Raw genomic sequence first — 22191 nt, 5'->3', positions numbered from 1 at the left:
GTTCGCCCGTTGAAGGCGGAAAGATGGGAGATCCTGGTAGATTGATTGATGCCGCCCGCCTCAGGCTCCCAGGCCACCCAAGAATCATCCACGGCCATCCCCAATTTTTCCCAGAACGGAAATATCCGTGATTGCCTTCAAGGCAGCGCTTCCTGAGGCAGCTTCTTCTCGCTTCTGTCGCTTCCCCTACTAGTGCCTTCTCTCCCTCTTTCTCCAGATATTTAAACTTCCTCCCTCCTGCTCCTTCCTCTCTGTTTTCCCTCCCCACCTTTCCTTACCATCGCCAACCTCATCTGTCCTGTCGTGGACCCTGCAGCATACATCTGTCCCCTGCCTCTTCCGCATTTCTCCCCCCTCTCAATCATCAGTTACAACTCATACCTTCCTCACATAACCTCTGGCTCAGTACAGCACCATGCTGTCCGAGGTGGACGGTGTCCGCGTTGCCGTCGTGGGCTGTGTAAGTTCTCCCTCACATCACTCTACCCTGCTAGATCAGCAATGAGTCTGATACTGATGATGAATTTAGGCACACGGCGGCTTTGAGGAGATCTACTCTCTCCTGAAGGCGGAGGCCGAAGCAAAGGGCTGGGAGACCATTGATCTGGTGATCATCGGTGGTGACTTCCAGGTTAGTTTCATTTTTATGTTCTGACTTCTGATACAAAGTGGACTTGATCTGACATCTATTCAGGCTCTTCGAAATGCCAACGATGCTGCTTGCATCTCGGTTCCGGCAAAGTGGAAGTCCATGGGGGACTTTCACAACTTCTACAGTGGTCAGAGCGTCGCCCCGTACCTGACAATCTTTTGCGGTGGCAACCATGAGGCGAGCAATTACATGTTCGAGCTCTACTACGGCGGATGGGCGGCCCCCAACATCTACTATCTTGGTGCAGCCAATGTTGTTCGCTTTGGTCCACTGCGAATTTCGGCCATGTCTGGCATCTGGAAGGGCTATGACTTCCGAAAGCCTCATTTTGAACGTCTTCCATACAACTCTGATGACCTCCATAGCGTGTATCATGTTCGAGAGCTGGATATTCGCAAGCTCATGCAGATCCGCAACCCAGTGGATATCGGACTCTCGCATGACTGGCCTCGTGGAATCGAATACTCTGGCGACCATCGGGAACTTTTCCGCAAGAAGCGTGGGTTTAAGGAAGACTCCGAACATGGCCACCTCGGGAACGTGGCAGCTCGCGATGTCTTGGATCGTCTTCGCCCGGCCTACTGGTTCTCAGCTCACCTGCACGTCAAGTTCGCCGCTGCCCTCGCTCATGACGGGGCTACCCTTGCCAAAATCGCCTTCCCTGCCGATCAACCTGCTGTCTGGGCAGTTGAGGCCCGTACGCCCATTCCCTCTCCAAAGGCCCCAGCCCCTGCTCCGGCTACCACTCCTGCTAGCCAGCCAGCTCCGAAAGAATACAACATTCCAATGGTCAGCAATGTGGTGCGCCAAGCTTCCGGTACTGCTGAGAGTAACCTGAACGCCTGGAACAACTTCGCTTCAGGCGGAGCACTTGCATTCGAGCGCCAAGAGCGCGAGGCGATGTTGCAACGCATGGCGAATAAGAGCAAGTCCGAATCTAAGCAAGAGGACTCAGTCAAGGCCAAGGGCGACCAGCCTGCTCCCGGTATCAACCAGGATGAGATCGACTTGGATTCCGGTAACGAGTCAAGCGGAACTGGTTCCGGAAATCCGTCTCCTGTCAAGGCCCCTAAGCTTAGCATTCCCTCTTCCGATGGAGTCTGGGATAGCGAGGTGACCGCCGAGGAGCCTCTGGTGGATCGCGCACTCACCGAGGGTATACGTGATAAGCTGCCCGCTAGCTTTGCCCGTCCCCAGAGTTCTGGCCAGTCCGTTCGGAACAAGACCGTCCCCACCGCCATTACAAACAAGCTCACCCGCTTCCTCGCGCTTGATAAGCCTCACAACAGGGATCCCTTCATGCACCTGATGAAAATCACACCCATTCAGTCGACTGCCGCTGATGTTTTCTCCGCCCCCTTCTGCCTGGAGTACGACAAGGAATGGTTGGCCATCACCCGTGTGTTCGCTGATGAGCTTACCCTTGGTGATGCCACGGCCAAGGTTCCCGCCGATAAAGGCGAGGAATATTACAAGGCTCGCATCCTTGAAGAAGAAGCATGGGTTGAGGAAAATCTCGTCAAGACCTGGAACATGCTGATTCCGCATAATTTCCAACCCAGTGCACCCAACTTCGACCCTGAAGTTTCCCTTACTACAACTGACCAGCCACCGGAGTACACAAACTCCCAGACTACCGAATTCTGCAAACTTATCGGGATTCCGAATAAGTTTGACCTTCCCGAGAGCGAGCGGACGGCTCGAATGGATGCCGGCCCTCGTCCCTCACGTGCCGGCAATGGTGGTCACGGACGTGGCGGTCGAGGTGGTCCACGCCGTGGTCGTGGGGGTCGTGGTGGTGCTGGACGGGGCGTCGGACGTGGTGCCGGACGTGGACATTGGTAGAGACACCCTACACAATAGTCCTCCGATGATTCTCATACCGGTTGGGCTGACAAGATGGAGTTCGGTGGCCTACATTCGGCGTTTTCGGCTCATTCCTTTCGTCCTTTCTTTCGCGATCATCAGCACGGCGTTGCGTTGGTCGTTACAGATTCCCATGGTTTTTTCATGTCTGATTCTTGCGTGGATATTTGCTCGTGATGTTCCTTCATGTCCCTTTGCGGCCGGATCTGCCATGGACTCCTTATCCTTTCGAGGATTTTGTGAAGACCGTTGCGGGACTGGCTGAATAGGTTCATGGATGGGATGCACTGTGGAGCAAATGTTTCTAGTTTTGTTTGATCCGGTCTTAGCGCCGGGAAAAAATGACAGAATTTTGAAATCCCCATCTTTGAATACCGAGAACTGTAGTCTATACAAGATTGACCAAGGCCATCGTGAAACTAGAGTGGGAGAACTGGACAGAAAATGAATAGAATACTCGAATGCCTTAACAGTACATGCAAAGTGCCTACTCAATCTCCTCAATGCGCGGTCTCCCAGAATCCCTCCCAGCCAACGGATCGACACTCAACCCAGCAATGCGATCCCCAAGCTCCAGTCTCGGTTCCCCACCACCCTGAGCACCAATCCCCCACATCAACGACTTCTCCATCCAAGCCTCCAAACTCTCAATCAGCACACGCAAATGTCCCCGCACAATCCCATCGGTCTCGACACTCTCGACAAACCCGAGCGTGTGCAGCATACTCGGTATATTACCCACTGTCGATGGACCGCGTGCAAGACTACCCCGTGGACCAGGGAGAATCCCGTCATCCGCGAGAGAGAATCCAAATCCGATATCCTGCCCATTCCGGGCTTCCCGCGCCGCATCGAGAGCTTTCAGAATATCCAGAATGAGGACCACGCTGGCGCGCCGCAGGATCGCGCTTTCGGGGGCCGGTTCTAAGGTGAGCGTGGTGAGGGCAAGGTCCACTGATGAAGAGATGATTACAGGTCCGAGGCCGATGATGTTGGTTTGTACGGCGGAGGCGAGGATGGACAGTGCCGAGGCGCGTACGCGGAGGTCTTCGGGTTGTTCGTCTGAGGACGCGCCCACACCCCATGCGGCGACGATAGCTGCGGCGTGAGCGTTTTGCTCGGGAGTTTCGGTTTCAGAATCGGAGTCGATGAGTTCTGCGAGATTAGGCATGCCCAACTCTTTCTGTTTCCGCTCCTCGCGCGCTTGTCGTCTTCGTTCCTTTTCTTCTTGCTGTTGGCGTGCCGTTTGGGTCTGTGGTTTGTGGCCGCGGCGTCCAGCGACGGCGATGATGCCTTCGCCGAGGATTTTGGCGGTTTCTCCGGTTAATGCCTCGCCTAGGTCTTGTGCTGTTCGAAGGAGTGATTCGCCGATTTTTAGACGCTGGTCTAGAGTTCGCTGTTCGCTCTTGTCGGTGTAGTTGTCTACTAGGGTCTTGACGACGGTGCGAGGGTGACGTGAGGCAAGCGTGCCGATGAGTTTGATGGCATTGAGATAGATGAATTCGTCATTTGCAGTTGCCTCGGAGACGTCGGTGATGATGGAGAGTAGGAGAGTTAGGGTTGAAGGGATATCCAGCACGGGGGATGATTTCATGATTAATTTTGATAGTAGTGAGAATCCCTCGGCCTGGACGGGGGGCAGCTCCGAGCTAAGGTTTGCGAGTGCTTGACGATGCGTCTCGAGGTCTGTGATGTGCGGAGGAATGGGCTTTGTATCGTCGTGCTCGGGAGATGTAAGTTGAATCTCCAAGAGCATCGATGATGTGGTAGCCGGTTTTGACAGTGCACTCGGGAGGAGTGGAATGAGTTTGTCTAGGTGTTCTTTGATCGACTCGAGAAGGAATTTCGTCTCTTGTGATAAAGAGAACTCGGGAGATGCAAGAACCGTCGACAATAAGCTGAAAGCAGTAGACAATGACTCGGAGGTGTCTTGATCAGATCCGTCCTCTTGATCATGGGTTTCCTCAGGCACAATGCTGGCAAGTGACGACAACGAGACCTTACCGACCTTTTGAGACCGCCTTTGTGTCTCTTTGCCGCTCAATGCATGTAGCTCTCCATCAATGACTTGCTTTATCAGTTCAAGTACCCGTAGAGGACGTCGTGACAAAGTATCCTTGAAGTTGTCGAGCAGCTTCTCGGCGACCTTTGCGCAGATGAGCTTTTGCATGATGTTTTCAGAATCGCCAATCCTTTCAGTTTTAATCGATGCACCGGTGCTCGTAGCATCATGAGACTGCACAAGCCAGGACTGGCTAACATGCAGAAAGATATCACCAGTCCTCTCCTCGGTACTCGGGTCCGAGCCAAGGAGGCTGACAAAAAGATCCACTCTGCTTTGGAGCGTATCCATTAGTCGAATGATATCAGACAGGTCGTTCTCAGAATCTGTTCGCTTTTTCAACGCAACCCGCCCGTTCGATGATTTAGTATACGTCCAAGTCGATCCCCCATCCCAGAGAAGATTATCAACCAGTTTTTTCAGGGGTTGAACCCCGACAGATATGCTGAAGTATGTCTGCAGGAGAGCCATCACCTTTTCGTGGGTACTTGTCAATTGCTCTTGTTGAGAATAACAAGCCAGGCCCCAAAGTGGGAGTAGAATAGGATATATGATCCTCTTGACAAGTCCAGGATTTGGATGCTGCAGCGCGAGGTTTTTCAGCCTTTCCAGTGCGAGATCCACAAGGTCTCCTTCAACAACTAGTTCCGACAAAGATCGTTTTCCAGGTTTAGAAGAAACTGGCCCTTCATTTTCAGTAGGCTGTGACAACCAGCGCATCGAAGAATGATCAAGTTCGGCAGTCAGCGCCGCAAAGACTGGCTCAACAAATATGGAGTGGCCGATGGTATTAGGGGCGCCGTACGCACGCTTTCCTAGGATTCCATTCCCAATGACATAGGAAGCAGTTCTCTTCAAGTCGGGGTCATCACCATCCAGTAGCTCTAAGAGTTGTGGACCAATAGCATGGAAGTATGTTGTTGGCTCAACGTCCTGTGGAACTGACGAAAGTAATCTTGAGATTTGCATCATGCCCTGCACCGTGAAATGAGGACCGATGGATGGCTCGCTTTTGGCTTCATGTCCGAGGGTCGGGGCAACTTGCGACGCGATAAACATGATCGTGTGTAAAACACCACCCAGCCGAAGTGGTATATGAGCGATTTGCTTCGATATGGTGGACTTGAACCATGGTGCTGTCTCTACCTGAAGGAATGCAGACAGAGTGGGTAGGAGGACTGAGCTTGGAGTGCTATTACTCGTCAGTCCTGTCCAGTGTTGTGTAGCGCTCAAACATACTCATCAATGATTTTGCGAAAAGCCTTTTGGTAATAGGTCTTCGCCTCCGAAGCGACAGTATTGGGGTTGAAGGCAAGATCGGCAGCACCACTGATAATATCACTCAGAATGCGACCTCGAATAATTGGCTGAATGCTCTCTCTGTCATCCAGGGTGATGCTAAGAAGCACTTTCATAATCCGATTAAGCAGAGCTTCATCATGGGGCACGCTGCTTGCAGGTACCGAAGTCTGCTTTGCAATAACTCCGGCTGGTAGCACCGAAATCACTCGTCGTTGTAACGGAATGCCAACGCCGGATGAGAGGGACGGATATATTCCCTCTAAAGAGATTAGGTCCAGCAATGCATGGATCATCTGGCGGCGCTTCGCATCTTCGAGACCTGGATTCTCAACCTTGACATGAGGTTGCTGTGGCAGCTCTTCGGAGTTCACTGGCGTGATAAATGCACTATGGATTGCACTCAGGATATCTAGTGCCTTGCTGACGACGGCTGTTCTACCATCCGCATCTCTGGCTAGCGAAAGTTCCAGAGGCCGGCTCAATATCTCCACAAGAGATTGCCCTTGTGATCTTTGGATCTCATCTTCATCGCAGTTAGCTTTGTATCGGCATTATGGGGAACTGTGCGATTTGCATGCCTCTATCGAGAACTGGTTTTAAGAACCCGCTGGCGGCGTTGAACGCATCCCAGATCTGCTTTGGATCGCTCATTATCTGAACGATAGCTTCTTACAACTCATATTCCAATTTTCTTCGTGTATGCAAGAAGCAGCTTTCGTTTGCCTGCGAGAGGCGAAGAAGGTCTGGTCTTGGCGGCGGGCATCAAATTGATTGCATAATCACTTAAAGATTGCTGACGTAACACGCGTAGGTCCCGTGACCACCCGTCGCGGAGCGCGATTGCCATGCATACCATATCCTAGCCCAGCGTGTTACTCCTCTCCCTCATGACAATCTTGCCATATTCAACTCCCTTCAACTCTTTGTCAGATACAGCCGGGATGGTTATGGCTAATCAACCTATCATTTGAGTCGATCCTGTTATCAACGATGTCTTTCGTCCGCCCGAGGCTTTGTTTACACGCGTCCCAAGTTCTTATATCGCGTCTCTCATTGGTGCGGAGCCACCAAGTCTCTCGCCTTCCGAGGCACCCTTGCACAGCAATCCCCTCCTGGTATCAGCTGCTTTGGCGGTTGAAGCCTAACCCTAATGTCCTCCCAGTCGGTTGTCACTTCATCAGTTTCACGGGGAATACATGACGAGCACTACGACTAGCCGATTCGGTCTATGATGGACTGATAACGCGAAAGTTGTTCGATTTTCCAGAGCCTTCACCGGCACAAAAGACGGTTTACTATGCATGTGCCTACAATGGGTACCGCGTCGGTTTTCCTATGCTGGATCCTTCATGTTGGTCCCAATCGGATGGTTGGTCTATGCTTTAAACGACAGGACTTCTCAGCAGGAAAAAAGTGGGTGGAGCACGTCGGGCACCTCAGCATGGAGGTTGCCTTTGGGGGCATCAACAACAGTGTGGCAGATCGAAATCAAGTGTGACGTTTCGGTTTCGAAATCCTGGGGCATCTCTTGGTCTGGTCCAGAGTCTCGGCGCCTAGAACACAACAGATACCATCACACACAGCCATGTTGTCAGCTTTTCAGACGAATTCACTCGTCAGAACCAACTTTATTTACTTGGTTCTGCCCAGACGGTTTTCAAGTTTAAAGCTGCCGCGAGGTTCTTCTTTATTGTCTGACTCCGTGGTTCCTTGATAGCTCCTCTCAAGGTCTCTGGACTGTTGTCTTGTTCCGGATGGCAATGTTTCTCCGCCTGCCAGGATGGTGTTTTTCGATCCCGTTCGCCCACATTTATTTTTGACTCTGTTCGCATCAAGCTGTCTGCCATCCCGCGCGTACTCCTACAACGAAAATATCCGGGTATTTTGCTCCTACTTTTCGCCTCTGAGTCCTGCCGTCCCGCTTTTAGCGAGCTAGACGCCTTGGATTACGGCACCCGCTAATTAGTCCTACTTCTTCGGAAGATCCTGACCGCCCCTGTCAACCATCTCTTCACAATGCAGTTTGTGAATCGATCGATGGGCGCCGACTACCCTAACGATGACCTTCTCGTCAACGTTCCTTCCTTAGGGGAGACGGAAGCGATTTTTTCTGGATGTTCTTTGTCCGCTTCATTCCATGCCCTCCTGTCATGTCTCGCACTGGCTAGGGGAGGAAACAAAAACTTGTCCCAGAGGGTACTGTGCTACGCACGAGGGACTGGTTTCGCATTGATGATGAGTCGCTATGAGATACTGGCGAGTCTGAGCAGATCCGAGAAGATTAAGACGCTTCAAGGTTGATTCGATAGGTTGCATTTCCATAACCCAATCTGGGCTTCTTCTTTCATTGTGCGGGGACGTTGCATCCGGCAGACTTTGTCCACTGGGTTTCGTCATGACTCTACTCGTTCCTCAACACCCGTCTCATCAATCTCATGAGTTGCTCGAATCGTCGAATGAACTCGGATTTTCTAGCTGGCATTCACGGTATTCATATCCCTCGATTGCTTCGCATTATGATTCCATCGCCGCCAGGTTGGCTTGTGAGGCTCTGTCGGTCCGAGCATGCGGCACTTTGTAGGGCGCCGATGTGGGACCTCTCTCGAGTGAGGATCAAAGCTCTGGCTTGTCCACGTCGCGTTCTGCCGTCGTGTGATTTCGACGAAGCCTTGCATGTCAAGCTAGGTTGGAATGGACTCTGAAGCAACGAGAGAGAATCACCTTGTCTTCCGGCTTCCAAAGAATTTCTGATGTGGCTCGGGTATCTGGCTTCTCTGAGTTTGTGGGATTGGAGCAGAATGTGTGGGCATGATAATACCCTGTGGACGGCCGCTTTCTCTGCTTCGGCGGGGGAAGTGGCCCCAGTTTTTTTTTATAAGTGCCCCCTTCCTAACCGTTCTTCTGTCTGGGTATAGCTAACTATCAGTTTAGATCACTGAGACGGTTCAATCGAGATGTTAGCAGCATCAAGCTACATAATATAATCATTGGGATTTATGTCTTTCTGGGCGTTTTGAAGATCTACCACCCTATCCTTGTGCATGGGAAATCGCCAGCAGACAATCGATCGATCAAGGAGTCAAACAGTCAGTCATGAATGATGTGATCAAAAATCGGAAGTTCATAACATACGCATCAATAATCCTATCTCAAAGATCCACCTCAATCCAATATAGAGGAACTATTTGAAGTAGATTGCGGAGTTGATTGGCCCTCTTGTGCAAGTGCATTATTAGTCAGCAGCATAAACCCCTCCATGGCACAAGCCCCGCCACGCAGAACGAAAAGGAAGGTTCGGGCGGGCACTGGAGATTTTTTTGACGATAAGAAAATCAGTTGCTCTCCGCCCAATTTTTGGCTCTCGTCCCACTTCATATTACTCTTCATTCCGCAATATTCGAGTGAACCTCTATTTTCTTAATAATTAACAAGATGTCAACCGACGAAGACAACAATGCGCAAGAGTCGCAATTCCAGAATATCGGAGATCTCGTCGAGCGCAATGACGAGACAGGTGTGATGAGCGTGGAGTCGCTCTGCATGAACTGCCATGAGAATGTAGGTCATATGCTCGTTCTGATAAGCTTCATACTGACTCATACTTCCTTAGGGAACCACTCGAATCCTTCTCCTGCGCGTGCCTTTCTTCAAGGATATCGTGGTTGACTCGTTCTACTGCGAGCACTGCCACTTTGCGAACAATACCGTCAAGCCCGCCGGTCCTATCTCGCCCCTTGGTTTGAAATACACCCTGGATGTGAACAATGACAACGACCTTCAGCGTTCAGTCATCCGGTCCGACGCTGCCACCTTCAAGCTTGACACATTGGGAATTGAAATGCCCAAGGGCGGAGAAATCAGCAACGTGGAGGGAATGATTCAGCGCATGCACGAGTCTCTCTCTAGCGAGCAGCCGCTCCGCAAGGAGCAGGCCCCTGAGCTTCACGATGCTCTTGAGCCTCTCATTCAGAAGCTGCAGGATATCTTGGACCGCAAATCGTTCCCCTTCACCATCTCCCTCGACGACCCCACAGGAAACTCCTGGATCGCGCCCAACCCTAGCGACAAGGCCAACTACCGCCGCGTGGAGTATCCTCGTACTCACGAGCAGAACGAGGAACTTGGTATTACCGCCGAGCCTACCGAGGAGGCCGCTACCAATGCACTTGATATGGGCAACCCCGAGGATTCTGAGATCGTCGATGGCCAGGTTTACACTCTGCCCGCAGAGTGTCCTAGCTGTACCCGACCTGTTGCGCTCCACATCAAGAAGGTCTCGATTCCCTACTTCAAGGATGTTCTTATCATGGCCAGCTCTTGCGCCCCTGAGGATGGTGGCTGCTCCTACAAGCAGAATGAGGTCAAGGTCGGCGGAGAGATTCCCGAGAAGGGTAGCCGTATCACTCTGAGGGTCGAGAACACCACTGACCTCAACCGTGACGTGTTGAAGTCGGGTACCTGCGCTCTGCACAGCGACGAGCTCGAGATTTATCTCGGCGCATCTTCCATCTCCAGCCGCTTCACCACCGTCGAGGGTCTTCTTACCGATATGCGCAAGCAATTGCACGGAAACCTCTACGACCTGGGCTCCGGTGGCGGTGACAGCATGGACTCTTCTGACAAGGAGAAGTGGAATCGATTCTTCGAGCGTCTCGACCAGGCTATCAATGGCGAGCTGAAGTTCACCATCACCCTGGAAGATCCCCTGGCCAACAGCTACGTTCAGGATCTGTGCTCGCCCGCTAAGGATCCCCAACTCGATGTCGTTGAATACGAGCGTACCGATGAGGAGAACGAGGAGCTTGGTTTGAATGATATGAAGACCGAGGGCTACGAGCAGGATGCGAAGGCCGAGGAAGAGCAGAAGGCATAAACGCATTTTTACCGGGTACATATGTTCTCTCTTATCATTGTGGTAACGACTTTCGATATCCTATTTTTACGATGCATGGCGTCTTGTGGTTGGTCAGTTTCTTTTTGTCGATAGATATCCGTTGATGTGTTGATACAAAAAGCTTTCTATTTGTTTATGAATTCGGTCTTGTATTTGTAGTTGCCTTTCGTCATCAAGACGAGAATAGCTAATTCCAACTCATTAAGTCAACCTCATTTATGTTTTCGTGACATGTAGACTGCCAGCTTGAGTAAGCTAAAGGACAACATTCCCAGATGTCACTCTTCACGTCGAAGGTGACGAATAAGTCGTTTACTTCGGCATATGCCATGATATTTGCCGACAGGGAATCATGGCTTTTGCCATTATGGGGCCTCGAGGAGGTCCGAACCCGTTCGGGTATTGGTTATGGACGTTAGGGCCAAGTCATCGAGTTCGTAAGGGAGATATGAAGATATGTTTGTGTCGGGATCTTCAAAGTCACGTAGCGAATGGGTTTGCATGAATCGTAACACTCTTGATCTGAAGAGCCTCAAAGTCATCACCTTCCTTGGGTTGAGACACCTTGCCTTTCTTATCGACCTTGGCATTTGCCTTCTCCAACTTGGAAAGCACATCTCCACCCTCATCTTGCGCACCCAAATTCAGCACTTTTCCGAAGACAGTACTCGCCCCATCAAGATGCGGCGCTGGCGCAAACGTAATAAAGAATTGGCTACCGTTAATCGTGGCACCAGTGGCGTTTTGCGACCCCGGAGCCGTTATATCCTTCACCGGGCGGGAGGCCATGGATAAGATACCGCGCGAATTGTGTTTTAGCGCGGGCAGGTGAATTTCTTGGTTCATCGCCGAGGGGTGATATATGGATGTGCCGCCTTTGGGGATTTCGTGTGAGAGCACGGGTTTGGATGTGGTTGACTGTTGAGCGGCTGGGCCGAGGGAGATGTCACCGCCTTGTATCATGAAGCCTGGAATGAGGCGGTGGAAAGGTGTGTCGTTATATGCGCCACATGCGCAGAGGGCAAGGAAGTTCTCGGCGGTTTTTGGGACTGCTTCGCAGAATAGCTCGACCTTGAGGTCACCTTGAGTGGTGTGGAGCTGTGAGAGCGGAGTTATTAGTACACTGGGAGATTTCGATTCCTGCAGCAAGTCATCTTCTCTGGATATTTTCACTTACAGTGACAGACATCTTGGACCAGCGCGTCTCTGTGGTCGGAGATCAATGGGCCAAAGATCGAGAAAGTGAAGTTGACTGATGCGGGCAGAGCTCGATATCGCGCTTAGTCATGGCATGCGTTCCGCGGAGCCCTGGTATGGCTGCTGGGAATTGTTTACGACCCTTTTGCAAGGACATCTCCAAAGAAGGGTCGACTATGCTCTAATCAGCCCCTCGAACATCACTAAGTGCTGAGGTAGCACCTGTGTCTAGTCACTCATTCTAAACTTTCGTCTTAATCCACGCCAAACACCTTCCTCTCAATCGAGGCTCGCCGACTTCTCTGCGCGCACATAACCAACAATGAATAACCGGCCAGTCGAGCAGGCCTTGGGCACTCTAGTCCCGACCCATGCTGGCGATCTACCTCAGGAGCTTCTTAGCTTAGCTTTGAGTCTTGTTGCGCAGTCCCGTGCCTTTTCCGCCAGCTTGAAGCCCGAGGAAGAGATCGCGCGACCTTACGCTTGCGCGGAGATTGCTTGCAAAAGGTATGTCTGAGGACCTGTTCTTGTTTGGAGCTTGACTATGAAATGATCAGTATACTGATTCTCTGGTGAGCACAGGTTGAGTCGAGCTCTCAAACTTCCTCCTCTACTCGGCCGCCCACCCTGTCCGCCGCGGGTTTACAAGAAGCTTTACACATACCTCGACAATTCTCTTACCGCTAGCTCAGCAAGAATCAAGCGCTCTGCAAGTGGTTCGATTCCTGGAACACCGTCTAGGGGGGCTCTACACAGACGACTCCCACCAAGACAGGAAATACCCCTTCCAGGGCCGCACCTACACCTCAGGGCCTTCAGAACACGCCGTCCAAGTCCACGCCGTTGAAGCGAAGCGTTAGTGTTGCGAATAAGCTCGGCTCGCCGTCAAAATCAGCGCGCAAAGCGGCTCCAGAACGACCCAATGGCCTTCCCAATTCAACAATCATTCCAGATGCTCCGGCGTGGGTGATGACCGCGATCCGAACAGTCTGCAAGACCCTTTCGACACCTGCGCCGCGTACAACTAGCTTGTCCCGACCTCCAATTTCAAGGACATTGCCCCCTCACATTTTCGCGGGTGTATCTTCCATCCTCTATCTCACAGCAAGCATGTCCAATGACGAGGAGGGAATGGACGAAGAGACCCTCGATTTCCTGGAACCAATCGTATCCATCCAAGGCAACGAAGACGATTTTAAGGAACTTGTCTACGCGATGGTCGTCGCTGTCTACTTCATCGTCCTAGCACGCCGACGAAGCCCTGCGCCCTCGACTGACGGCGAGGTGACGAATACAGAGGGACAGAAGATGGACAAGAAGACATTTACCGAGATGCGTCAGACCGCATTGACGAGCCTCAGTCTTCCTAACACTAGGCGGCATCGCGATGATGTCGATCAATGGATTGCTTTGATTATGGAACAAGGCTGGGCGAATGGCAAGGAGTGGTTTGATAACATCCCGCTTGCCGGTGAATTGTACGGCGAGGACGAGGAGGGAAACTCATACCGCTATCTGGATGAGGAGGATGCCGCGTTCAGAGGTGTAAAATTGCCCAAACGCAACGATGGCTCCGCTGGGGTTCGCACTGGGCAGTCGAACAAACCTACTCATGGCGGGCTGTTGCCCGGTCTAGGCACTATGATGCAAGATCGGGTGGACTATTTGAGTGAGGACCGTCGGGAAGATTATGTGGAGTGGAAGGCAGATATTCTGGCTCGCATTGGAGTGACTCCAAGGGCCGGGCGTGCTGCTGCGTGAGTTTTATTATCAAGGCAGAGTACTTGGAGGAAATCGGCGCTAGACTGAATATGATACCCTTTGCATTGATTAATTTCAAGATATTCATGATGTTTGGCATGTGCGTAGAGAAGAGTCCCTCGATTAGAGTTCTGATATCTATCTATAAACATCCTCCAGACTCATTCAACCTATATAGTCTATACGCTGTATCTAGACAAAATGGAAAAAATCCCCACCGAAAAAAAAGACAAGCGCAGGACTAGCTGACAACGCGCCAAGCTTCCAGAGCCATAACCACTCAACGCAAAACGCCATAAACCGCGAGGCCTGATACGCCTCAATACCAAATGCTCCGCGTCCGATGGTGCGGGATGCTCTCGTTCTTCTCCTGCTCCAGACTCTTCATCGTGTCGTACAAAAAGAAGTCGATCAGAATCGCGTTGATGCCATATGTCTTGTGTGGTTGTTCGATATTTTTGACGCCCTCGCAAGCGTCTTGGTCGTCGTTCTCGACGGTTTTGGAAATGCCCTTTTTGCCGGCGGATTTGACTTCTGGGTGTCGTTTCTCGATTTCCCGCTTGATGAGCTCCACGCACCAGATGCTGGTGCCGCGGAGTTCGATCTCCCAGTTTGAGCCCGGGCTGATGGGCTTCCGCCTGCGGATGTGGGACTCTAGAGATGGTGAGTAGCGCATGCAGCCAAGTTGGTGGAGCATCTGAGGGATGCGGTAGTCTAGTCATATCGTGTTAGATCGAAGCTTATGTGTATCTGGGGTCATTCAGATACGTACCGGCAAACATAGTGATTTTATCGATATCGTGGAACTCGCCAAAGTCTTCGCCGTTGAAGCAGGCCCAAAGGTCTGCGACGAGAATTTGGGCGCGCTTGTACAAACGGATTCTCTTTCCATTGAAAACAGTTTCGTCACGGAAGCAGTCAAAATTCTCAGTGACAAGGTTGACAAGGCCCGCGGCAGAGTAGTCGGCGCTGTCGATGCAGTTTGCAAAGCTTCCTCCGAACTCCTAGAGATGATGAGTCAGTATACAGATACTCAATGGACGACATGTTTGTGCTTACATTGCAGAGTACATCGCCAGCCTCACGCAAGCACTGTGTTCGCTCTTTGAACAGAGGAATTTCTTCATCTGTGGCGGAGCGGAAGACGTGCCGAAGCACCTCGTCTGTACATTCTTCCTCGTTCACCCAGAAGTCTGGAGTGGTAATCGGGATACCTTCGGCATCAGTGTTAGCTTTGTTCTTTTTTCTGTGTGGAAAGACTAAGCATGCCTTCATCAAGAGCCCTCTGCAGAGCAGCGACCAGACTCCAGTACCCGGTCCACCGCTTCCCCCTATACTCGATAGCGAACCTCTTCGACTCATCCGTCTCCTCGGACCAAAAGCTAAAGTTGAGCAGATCCATCGTAAAGATAAAATCAACCGTACTCTCATCCTTAGTCTTCGGGTGAAGCTCATGCTCGGACCAAGTCTGCGTGGAATAGGCCTTCTTCTGCATCAACCGCCATATCGTCTCGGCAGCCTCCTTGGTCTGGGCCGGGTTGAGAGCCACGTCAATGGCATTGTCGAAGACATATTGAGCATTCTCTAGCACCTTGGTCTCGGGCGGGAGATTCTTGTTTTGTTTGCCGCCCAATCCGAGATGCTGGCGCAGCAGCTCGAGGAGCTCTGGGTCCGCTTCGTCGTCGGAACCTGTGTCCACGGGCTCGTTTCTCCTTGGAGTGATTGGCTCCAATAAAGGCATGGTCGGTGATAGTAAATGGTTTGAGCACACTGGCGATAATCAAAGGGCAATTGACTGGTTGGTGTGGATTGTATCTCCTATATCGCTTGCTCCGGCGAGTCACTCTTTGGATTTGCGACAGGGGACTAGATGCAGGACCCAGGGGATCGGTCAAGAGACAGGGTGCGGTCTATGCTGGTCAAAAATGCCGTGGTGGTCGAAGCAGTAGTCCAAGAGCCCCCCAGTCTGTGTAGAAGCCGTCCCTTGAAATGTCACAATCTCCAGCTGGGAGAAACTACTTTGTCGCCACGAAATTTCCTCGAAGCCCGGAGACTGAGGCTTATTACCTAAGCATTGTGTCGCCAGCCATCCGTCGCGACGAAAAACAAGCACTACAAATCCAAAGTTGTTGGGGGATATAACCCAGTTGAAGTCCCTTCCAGTAACCCTTCCCCCTAATAGCCTAGTGGTATTACCACTGGACGTCTCATCGGGGTTCGATGTCCATCAAGCGTTGGTAAATCCCCGGGGAAATGGGGTCCTCTAAGGTGGAGGGTTACTTTTTTATGCTGGCCGGACATAGAGGCCACCCCCAACAGCCCACGTTTTGTGCTTTCTACAAATTTTTTTTATATCAATATACTCCTTACTTAAACATAGTAGAATAGATTCAGTATGTTTACGAATAAAACTTTCGTTCAACATGAAGCGATTTTGGTCGGAGGTATGTATACTGGTTTGGGAGGGGGAGCATTTGAGGGAAGTACTTCAGCATCATCAAGTGTCGCGCGTCGTTTGTATGGTGACGCGAAGGTTGAGGGTTCGATTCATGGAGGTGGAGGGGTTTTTAATTCCAGAATTTTGATATTTTGATATAAGAGCCGACTTGCTCGCCCAGTACCTGTGCTAATTTGGGGATTGCCGGGAAACTACCTGATTATCTTGTCCGTGGTGTTAGGTTGCTCAATGGGTATATGCTGGATGACCCACTGTCCTCAAGATATGTCACCATATACTTTCCCACATGCTATGGCCAATTGACTCCCTTTGGAAGAGCAACGCATTCTCGATGTGTATGTTAAAATATCTTAAGTCTTCCATTCCAGGAATAATAGGGTCTCTACTGAGTGTGGGGGCTGGTAGTAGATAATATCGAATACACGCAGGCCTGGTCCTGTACGAATCCGTCGACAAAGCCCCGTGCACTATGATTAGCTATCACAGGCAATCACTTATGCAAACAAAGAGGCAAGTTCCATGTCTTTTGACAAACACTCAGCTAGGCTTCACAACTCTGGCAAAATTCACATAATAGAAGAGAGTCGGCACATTCCATTTGAGCTAGTCGTGGTCGATCATTTAACCAGTTGCGGCTCCCAGAAGCTCTGCCGTCATCGCGATCGCACCTCACCTCGGCCTCTGCTTCCGCATCTCACGCGCGGCTATCTCCCTCTCTTCCTTTCTTCCCCTCCCCACCACCAACCCTCTGCCATTTCCTGGTGTCTGGCTCCAATTGACATGATACTCAAGACCCTCTGATACCCCGCTGGCCCTCTTTGCGATTGCTCTTTCCATCGAACCTCCCGGCCGCCATCATGCGAGCATCCACGATCAAGCGCTCCCTTGGGGTCGACCTGACCACCAAGATAAAGGAGGTATGGCCCTTGTGATGATGGAAAATGAGAAGGATCCATTGGATATGAAGTTTTGGATCGGATACTGACGTTCCATTTCTCTCTGTTCTCAGTCGCGCGTCCTCCTGGTTGGCGCTGGCGGCATCGGCTGCGAGCTACTCAAAAACCTCGTCCTCACCGGCTTTGGCGAAGTCCACATCATTGATCTCGACACTATTGATCTGAGTAACTTGAATCGACAGTTCCTCTTCCGACATGAACATATCAAAAAGCCCAAAGCCCTGGTGCGTCCTGTCTTGCCTCTGCGCAATCTATCGTTCCCTCCTCCCTCTCTCTGTTGCGCTCGCCGATTCTGCGCCCGAACGCCACCGCATACAATCGACTGATATTCTGACACTGGAACTATGCCTTATAGGTTGCGAAGGAAGTTGCGCATAATTTCCAACCCGGCGCAAAGTTGGTGGCCTATCATGCGAACATCATGGACCGCCAATTTAACGTTGGTTGGTTCCAGAAGTTTCACATCGTGTTCAATGCACTCGACAACCTGGCGGCTCGGCGTCATGTCAACCGGATGTGTCTTGCAGCTGGCGTGCCCTTGATCGAGAGTGGAACAACTGGCTTCAATGGGCAGGTCCAGGTCATTACGAAGGTTCGCTGCATCCACACCCTAACGCTGGAAGGTGAAACTCGTACTAATGACTACAGGGGGAAACCGAATGCTACGACTGCAACCCCAAAGCTACACCAACAACCTTCCCCATCTGCACCATTCGTACCACGCCATCACAACCCATCCACTGCATCGTGTGGGCAAAGAGCTATCTGTTGCCGTAAGGTATTCTTAACAGCCCCTCTTGAACCCCTTTGCTGAACTTTATCTAGGCAGCTTTTTGGCGAAAGCGAAGATGAGGCGGCCGAGCTTGATATGACAGAGAACGCAGAGAATGGTAAGCCCAAATTGCAAGACAAGACTCATCTGCCAGAGCAACAAGGCTAATGCTGAACAGCTGATGAGATCGCGAACCTAAAGAAAGAGGCCGCCACTCTGAAAGAGATCCGGGAATCCATGGGCTCTGATGAATTTTCCAGGAATGTGTTTAAGAAGGTATTCGAAAGTGATATCCAGCGATTGCGTGATTTGGAAGACATGTGGACAGAACGTGAAGCGCCAAAAGTACTCGTCTACGATGAACTTGACCAAAGTTCTGCCTCTACCAAGCTTCCGAATTCGAGTGGCGATCGCCGCGAGTGGAGCATGGAGGAGAATTTTGTCGTTTTCAAGGACAGGTAAAGCTTTTACGTGCCTCGTATCCTACAAAATGATGCTAACTCAAGGCAGCTTGGATCGCCTAAGCAAGCGGTTGAAGGATCTTCAGGCAAAAAAATTAACAGATGATTCTGAACCGAGTTTGTCCTTTGATAAAGATGATGAAGACACCCTCGATTTTGTCACTGCCACTGCAAATCTACGAGCGGATACCTTCCACATCGGTATCACATCAAAGTTCGACACCAAGCGTAAGTCAAATTCCATCAAAGGTGGTCGATACAAGCCAAACTGACCATTGACAGAAATGGCTGGTAATATCATCCCTGCCATTGCCACTACCAATGCCATGACCGCTAGTCTTTGTGTCTTGCAATCCTTCAAGGTGCTTCAAGATGACATATCACGTGCCAAAATGGTAAGAGATCCCGTCTTCCCGCAATTCCTGTACTGGAAACTGAACTCGGCTGTGCATCGAAGGTTTTCCTCGAGAGGTCTGGTGCACGTGCAATTAATTCGGAGGGACTCAGACCCCCTCAAGCCTACTGTGATGTATGCTCGGTCGTTCGAGGAGGACTATCGGTCGACCCATCTGCAACACTAGAAGATCTTGTTGTAGGCGTTCTCCAGGAGCAGCTTGGCTATACAAATGAGATGTCTGTGAGGACCGATGAGGGTATTGTTTATGACCCGGAGATGGAGGACAATCTCCCAAAGAAGCTGTCAGAACTGGGAATCAAAAACGACTCGTTCTTGACTGTTGTTGACGACGATGACCTCGAGAAAGATCCTCGCGTCAATGTGGAATTCTGGGTCGTGGAAAGGTACGTAGGCCCTTTACACGCAATTGGTGACCCCCGAGCTCGATCCTGACAGTGAATTATAGAACCAAGCCATCCGAAAATTCGAAGCCTGTCACGCTAAAAACCGTCGATATACCACGCAGACCAAAGAAGTCCGTTGTGCCCGAAGCTGACGTCGTAAATGTGACAAATGGCACAGCCGGCAATGGTAAACGCAAGCGCGAAGGCGAGGATGAGCCCTTGACGAATGGTCATATCGCCAAGAAGGTTGCTGGCGAGTCAGCACAGAATGGCGATGAAGATGTTATCGTCATCAAGGACGACGAAGGTGCCATCCTGATTGATGACTAAAATTACATCTCGCCGGCGCATACTGGTGGTGAGATGTGTACGTTGCATTTTTTGAAAGAGTAGAGGATCGGCTGGCATGGGCATGGAAACTGGGCTTTATTTCACTTTATGTATCATACCTATGGCATTCTCTAAATGACTCTTCAACCAGAACAGAGTTTTAAGATTACAAGCTATTGACCTTGTAGGTCGTCTGATTAAGATTGCATCATCTTAAGACCGGCTGTAACGGCCATCTTTGCTAGTAGAAAACTATGGTACACTTTACGTTCCTATGTATTTACAAGCGCTGAGAACACAAAAGACAGCTAAACCGCACTCAATCCTCCATCAAGATTCAGTACACAATTATTGGCATATTCATTCTGAGCCAAGAAAACCGCCGCATCGGCGATTTCCCTCGGATCACCAAATCGATGAAGGGGTATCAAGGCCTTCAACCTTTCAACCTCTCCCGGAGAGAAATCTTCAGTCATCGGTGTCTCAATGTAGCCAGGTAAAATAGCATTTGATCGGACTACCAGATCCCTCATTGAGGTAGATGATTCAACAGCCAAGGAGCGTGTCAAACCCAAGAGCCCAGCCTTGGACGCAGAGTACGGGACCGCCCCCGCGCCAGCCTTGAGGGCGAGAAGTGAAGAGACGTTGATGATACATTTTGAAGGCGGTTTTTGCCCAGTATCTGTGCTTTTGCGGTCTCGGACTCGGCTCCTGATAGCTGCGCGTAGGAATGCGCGAGAGGTGAGTATCGCGCCTTCGAGATTGGTACGGAGGACCTGAGAGATGTCGTCCAATTCAAGTTTTGGTAGGATATTTGAGATGGATATTCCAGCTGCGTTGACTAGAATATCGACATCAGCCTGTCAAATTGTTAGAATTGGATATCACGCAGGCGAAACATATATTGACTTGAACTTACCATTTCCTTCTCAAGCTCGCGCATCCATGTTCCAGCTTCGCCTACATCCCCGACGACTAGGCGGACTTGATCTGATGATGTTTCCGTGCCGTTGCTAACCGAAATCTTTTCAGCGGCTTTTTGTAGTCTTTCTTGCGATCTGCCAACGAGAATGATTCTTGAAGCGCCTTCTTGCAGGAACCGTTCTGCGATGGCAAAGCCAATACCTGAGGTTCCACCGGTTATCATGCAGGTCCGCCCGGATAGCCGGTTTGCAGGCTGGAATTTTGCTACTGGATTGGTGGTATCTGATGCCATAGAAGACGAGAACAAGACATTTCCTCGTGCTGTAGCAAAGGTAGGTGATATCCTTCTGATGTCATATGTTGGCCGGGAATGAATGAGGAATGATGCTGGCGCCCGTATACGGGACCATGAAGTACAAGGAGTGGCCATGAATAGAAGTTATTCCATCGGAAAGCACAGGACGGCTATTACTCTTCAACAACATCCAAAGGGGGACCAGTCAAGAACAAAAGCGAGTGTACTTTCAGGGAACATTGCGCAAAGCCGAGCTAGAAGCCTTGGTTATCGCCTTATCGCCTTATCGCCTACGCACGGGCCATCTCCTCCAATTTGGCTTCGGCTTCGTCTTCATACGCCGCTTCTTTCAAAGACGCGATACTGGTCCATTCTACATCGTCATGGCTGACTCCACCCAATCAGAGTTTGTGACACTTGTGTCATGCGATGGCTTTGAGTTCATCATTCCACGCAGTGCTGCCTGCATATCAGGGACCATCCGGCGCATGCTGGACCCTGCAAGTACGTTGTCCTACGATAGCGTATTGAGGAAGCTCCCAAAGATTCCGGGCTGATCTTGGCGTTGCAATATAGGTAAATTCTCAGAGTCTCTAAGTGGTCGCTGTGTACTGGAGAACCTAAGGTACGTATCTCGTGGAATCGATACTGTAGAAGCCCTCGCAAGAGTAATGAATTGTCGGCTAACATCCTCTTTTTCTCTCCAGTGGGGTCGTCCTCGAGAAAGTCTGCGAATACTTCATGTACAATGAGAAGCACAAGGACCAGGCTAATGTGCCCGATATGGAGATCCCGGCAGAGCTATGTCTGGAGCTCTTGATGGCTGCTGACTACTTGGACACTTGATTCTGGGTCGTCGATACAGGCGTATGAACCCCCCCCCCTTTTTCTCTCAATTGGGAAGTGCTTCTAACTACTGCATTCTCTAGTTTCAACACTAGCATTCTCACATGATTTACGGCGCAACGAGACGGAACATTTTCCATACAATGATTCCACACGGAGTTTTGGGCCTGCCCACAGCGACAGGGCTCTGGCGTTTTCTTATCGGCATGTATTCAAGCAAAAGAAAATAGGAAATACGTTTGCTTTTGCTATGGTCAAGAGCTTCTTTGAGTAAAGATTGAACTGTGAAGTTGCCTTTTGAGCCATCCAAGCATCATACATTCGACCTGATGAACACCGTGGACGAATGAGTCTAAAATGGATGGCAGATAAAATTCATTACTCCCCGATGTTTTTCAATTGCTTTGATCCCCCATGAAGAGCGATAATACACTACAAGGGAGAAATTTGAGCGAAAGTGACTACATTGTACCTGTGTTGGCTCCAGTAGGATGTCTTTGTCTTTGTTGCCAATCCGGCTCTTTGCCTAACTAAATATGCTATAGATATTCAAGAGCTACGTAAGAATGTAAATCCAGAATCTAGCTATAAGAACCCTGTCTTTCCTCCTTGAA

The 22191-nt window shown here is 50.6% G+C and overlaps 9 protein-coding genes across 9 annotated transcripts; 5 read left to right on the top strand and 4 right to left on the bottom strand.

Annotated features, from left to right (window-relative positions):
- Nucleotides 1-415: 415 nt before the first annotated feature.
- N7458_004574 (RNA lariat debranching enzyme) lies at nt 416-2497 on the top strand (the record flags this gene model as incomplete). The annotated part of the gene is made up of 3 exons (XM_056907956.1): nt 416-460; nt 530-631; nt 695-2497. 3 exons carry the CDS (start codon nt 416-418, stop codon nt 2495-2497), a joined length of 1950 nt encoding a protein of 649 aa, XP_056766574.1.
- A 508-nt stretch (nt 2498-3005) lies between these two features.
- Nucleotides 3006-6533, bottom strand: N7458_004573 (RTP1/Tango6 family protein; the record flags this gene model as incomplete). The annotated part of the gene is made up of 3 exons (XM_056907955.1): nt 3006-5772; nt 5820-6392; nt 6445-6533. The coding sequence occupies 3 exons, from the start codon at nt 6531-6533 to the stop codon at nt 3006-3008; spliced, it is 3429 nt and encodes a 1142-aa protein (XP_056766573.1).
- A 2781-nt stretch (nt 6534-9314) lies between these two features.
- On the top strand, nt 9315-10755 carry zpr1 (zinc finger-containing protein ZPR1; the record flags this gene model as incomplete). Its single annotated transcript, XM_056907954.1, has 2 exons — nt 9315-9440; nt 9493-10755. 2 exons carry the CDS (start codon nt 9315-9317, stop codon nt 10753-10755), a joined length of 1389 nt encoding a protein of 462 aa, XP_056766572.1.
- Nucleotides 10756-11256: 501 nt separating this feature from the next.
- Nucleotides 11257-11965, bottom strand: cyp5 (uncharacterized protein; the record flags this gene model as incomplete). The annotated part of the gene is made up of 2 exons (XM_056907953.1): nt 11257-11874; nt 11954-11965. The coding sequence occupies 2 exons, from the start codon at nt 11963-11965 to the stop codon at nt 11257-11259; spliced, it is 630 nt and encodes a 209-aa protein (XP_056766571.1).
- Nucleotides 11966-12295: 330 nt separating this feature from the next.
- On the top strand, nt 12296-13734 carry N7458_004570 (uncharacterized protein; the record flags this gene model as incomplete). The annotated part of the gene is made up of 3 exons (XM_056907952.1): nt 12296-12480; nt 12556-12708; nt 12765-13734. 3 exons carry the CDS (start codon nt 12296-12298, stop codon nt 13732-13734), a joined length of 1308 nt encoding a protein of 435 aa, XP_056766570.1.
- A 319-nt stretch (nt 13735-14053) lies between these two features.
- N7458_004569 (queuosine 5'-phosphate N-glycosylase/hydrolase) lies at nt 14054-15475 on the bottom strand (the record flags this gene model as incomplete). Its single annotated transcript, XM_056907951.1, has 4 exons — nt 14054-14448; nt 14507-14738; nt 14794-14948; nt 14995-15475. 4 exons carry the CDS (start codon nt 15473-15475, stop codon nt 14054-14056), a joined length of 1263 nt encoding a protein of 420 aa, XP_056766569.1.
- Nucleotides 15476-17049: 1574 nt separating this feature from the next.
- Nucleotides 17050-19512, top strand: N7458_004568 (E1 ubiquitin-activating protein ubaB; the record flags this gene model as incomplete). The annotated part of the gene is made up of 10 exons (XM_056907950.1): nt 17050-17109; nt 17202-17372; nt 17504-17740; nt 17797-17921; nt 17974-18038; nt 18099-18378; nt 18431-18609; nt 18664-18776; nt 18839-19182; nt 19245-19512. 10 exons carry the CDS (start codon nt 17050-17052, stop codon nt 19510-19512), a joined length of 1842 nt encoding a protein of 613 aa, XP_056766568.1.
- A 308-nt stretch (nt 19513-19820) lies between these two features.
- On the bottom strand, nt 19821-20659 carry N7458_004567 (SDR family NAD(P)-dependent oxidoreductase; the record flags this gene model as incomplete). Its single annotated transcript, XM_056907949.1, has 2 exons — nt 19821-20372; nt 20432-20659. The coding sequence occupies 2 exons, from the start codon at nt 20657-20659 to the stop codon at nt 19821-19823; spliced, it is 780 nt and encodes a 259-aa protein (XP_056766567.1).
- Nucleotides 20660-21114: 455 nt separating this feature from the next.
- On the top strand, nt 21115-21577 carry N7458_004566 (elongin C; the record flags this gene model as incomplete). The annotated part of the gene is made up of 3 exons (XM_056907948.1): nt 21115-21235; nt 21308-21356; nt 21439-21577. 3 exons carry the CDS (start codon nt 21115-21117, stop codon nt 21575-21577), a joined length of 309 nt encoding a protein of 102 aa, XP_056766566.1.
- Between the last annotated feature and the right edge of the window lie 614 nt (nt 21578-22191).

The sequence above is a fragment of the Penicillium daleae genome (assembly GCF_028827525.1).
Source record: "Penicillium daleae strain IBT 16125 chromosome Unknown utg000005l_segment0_segment0, whole genome shotgun sequence".
NCBI classification, from domain to species: Eukaryota; Fungi; Ascomycota; class Eurotiomycetes; order Eurotiales; family Aspergillaceae; genus Penicillium; species Penicillium daleae.
This window is presented reverse-complemented; position numbering and strand designations above follow the sequence as displayed.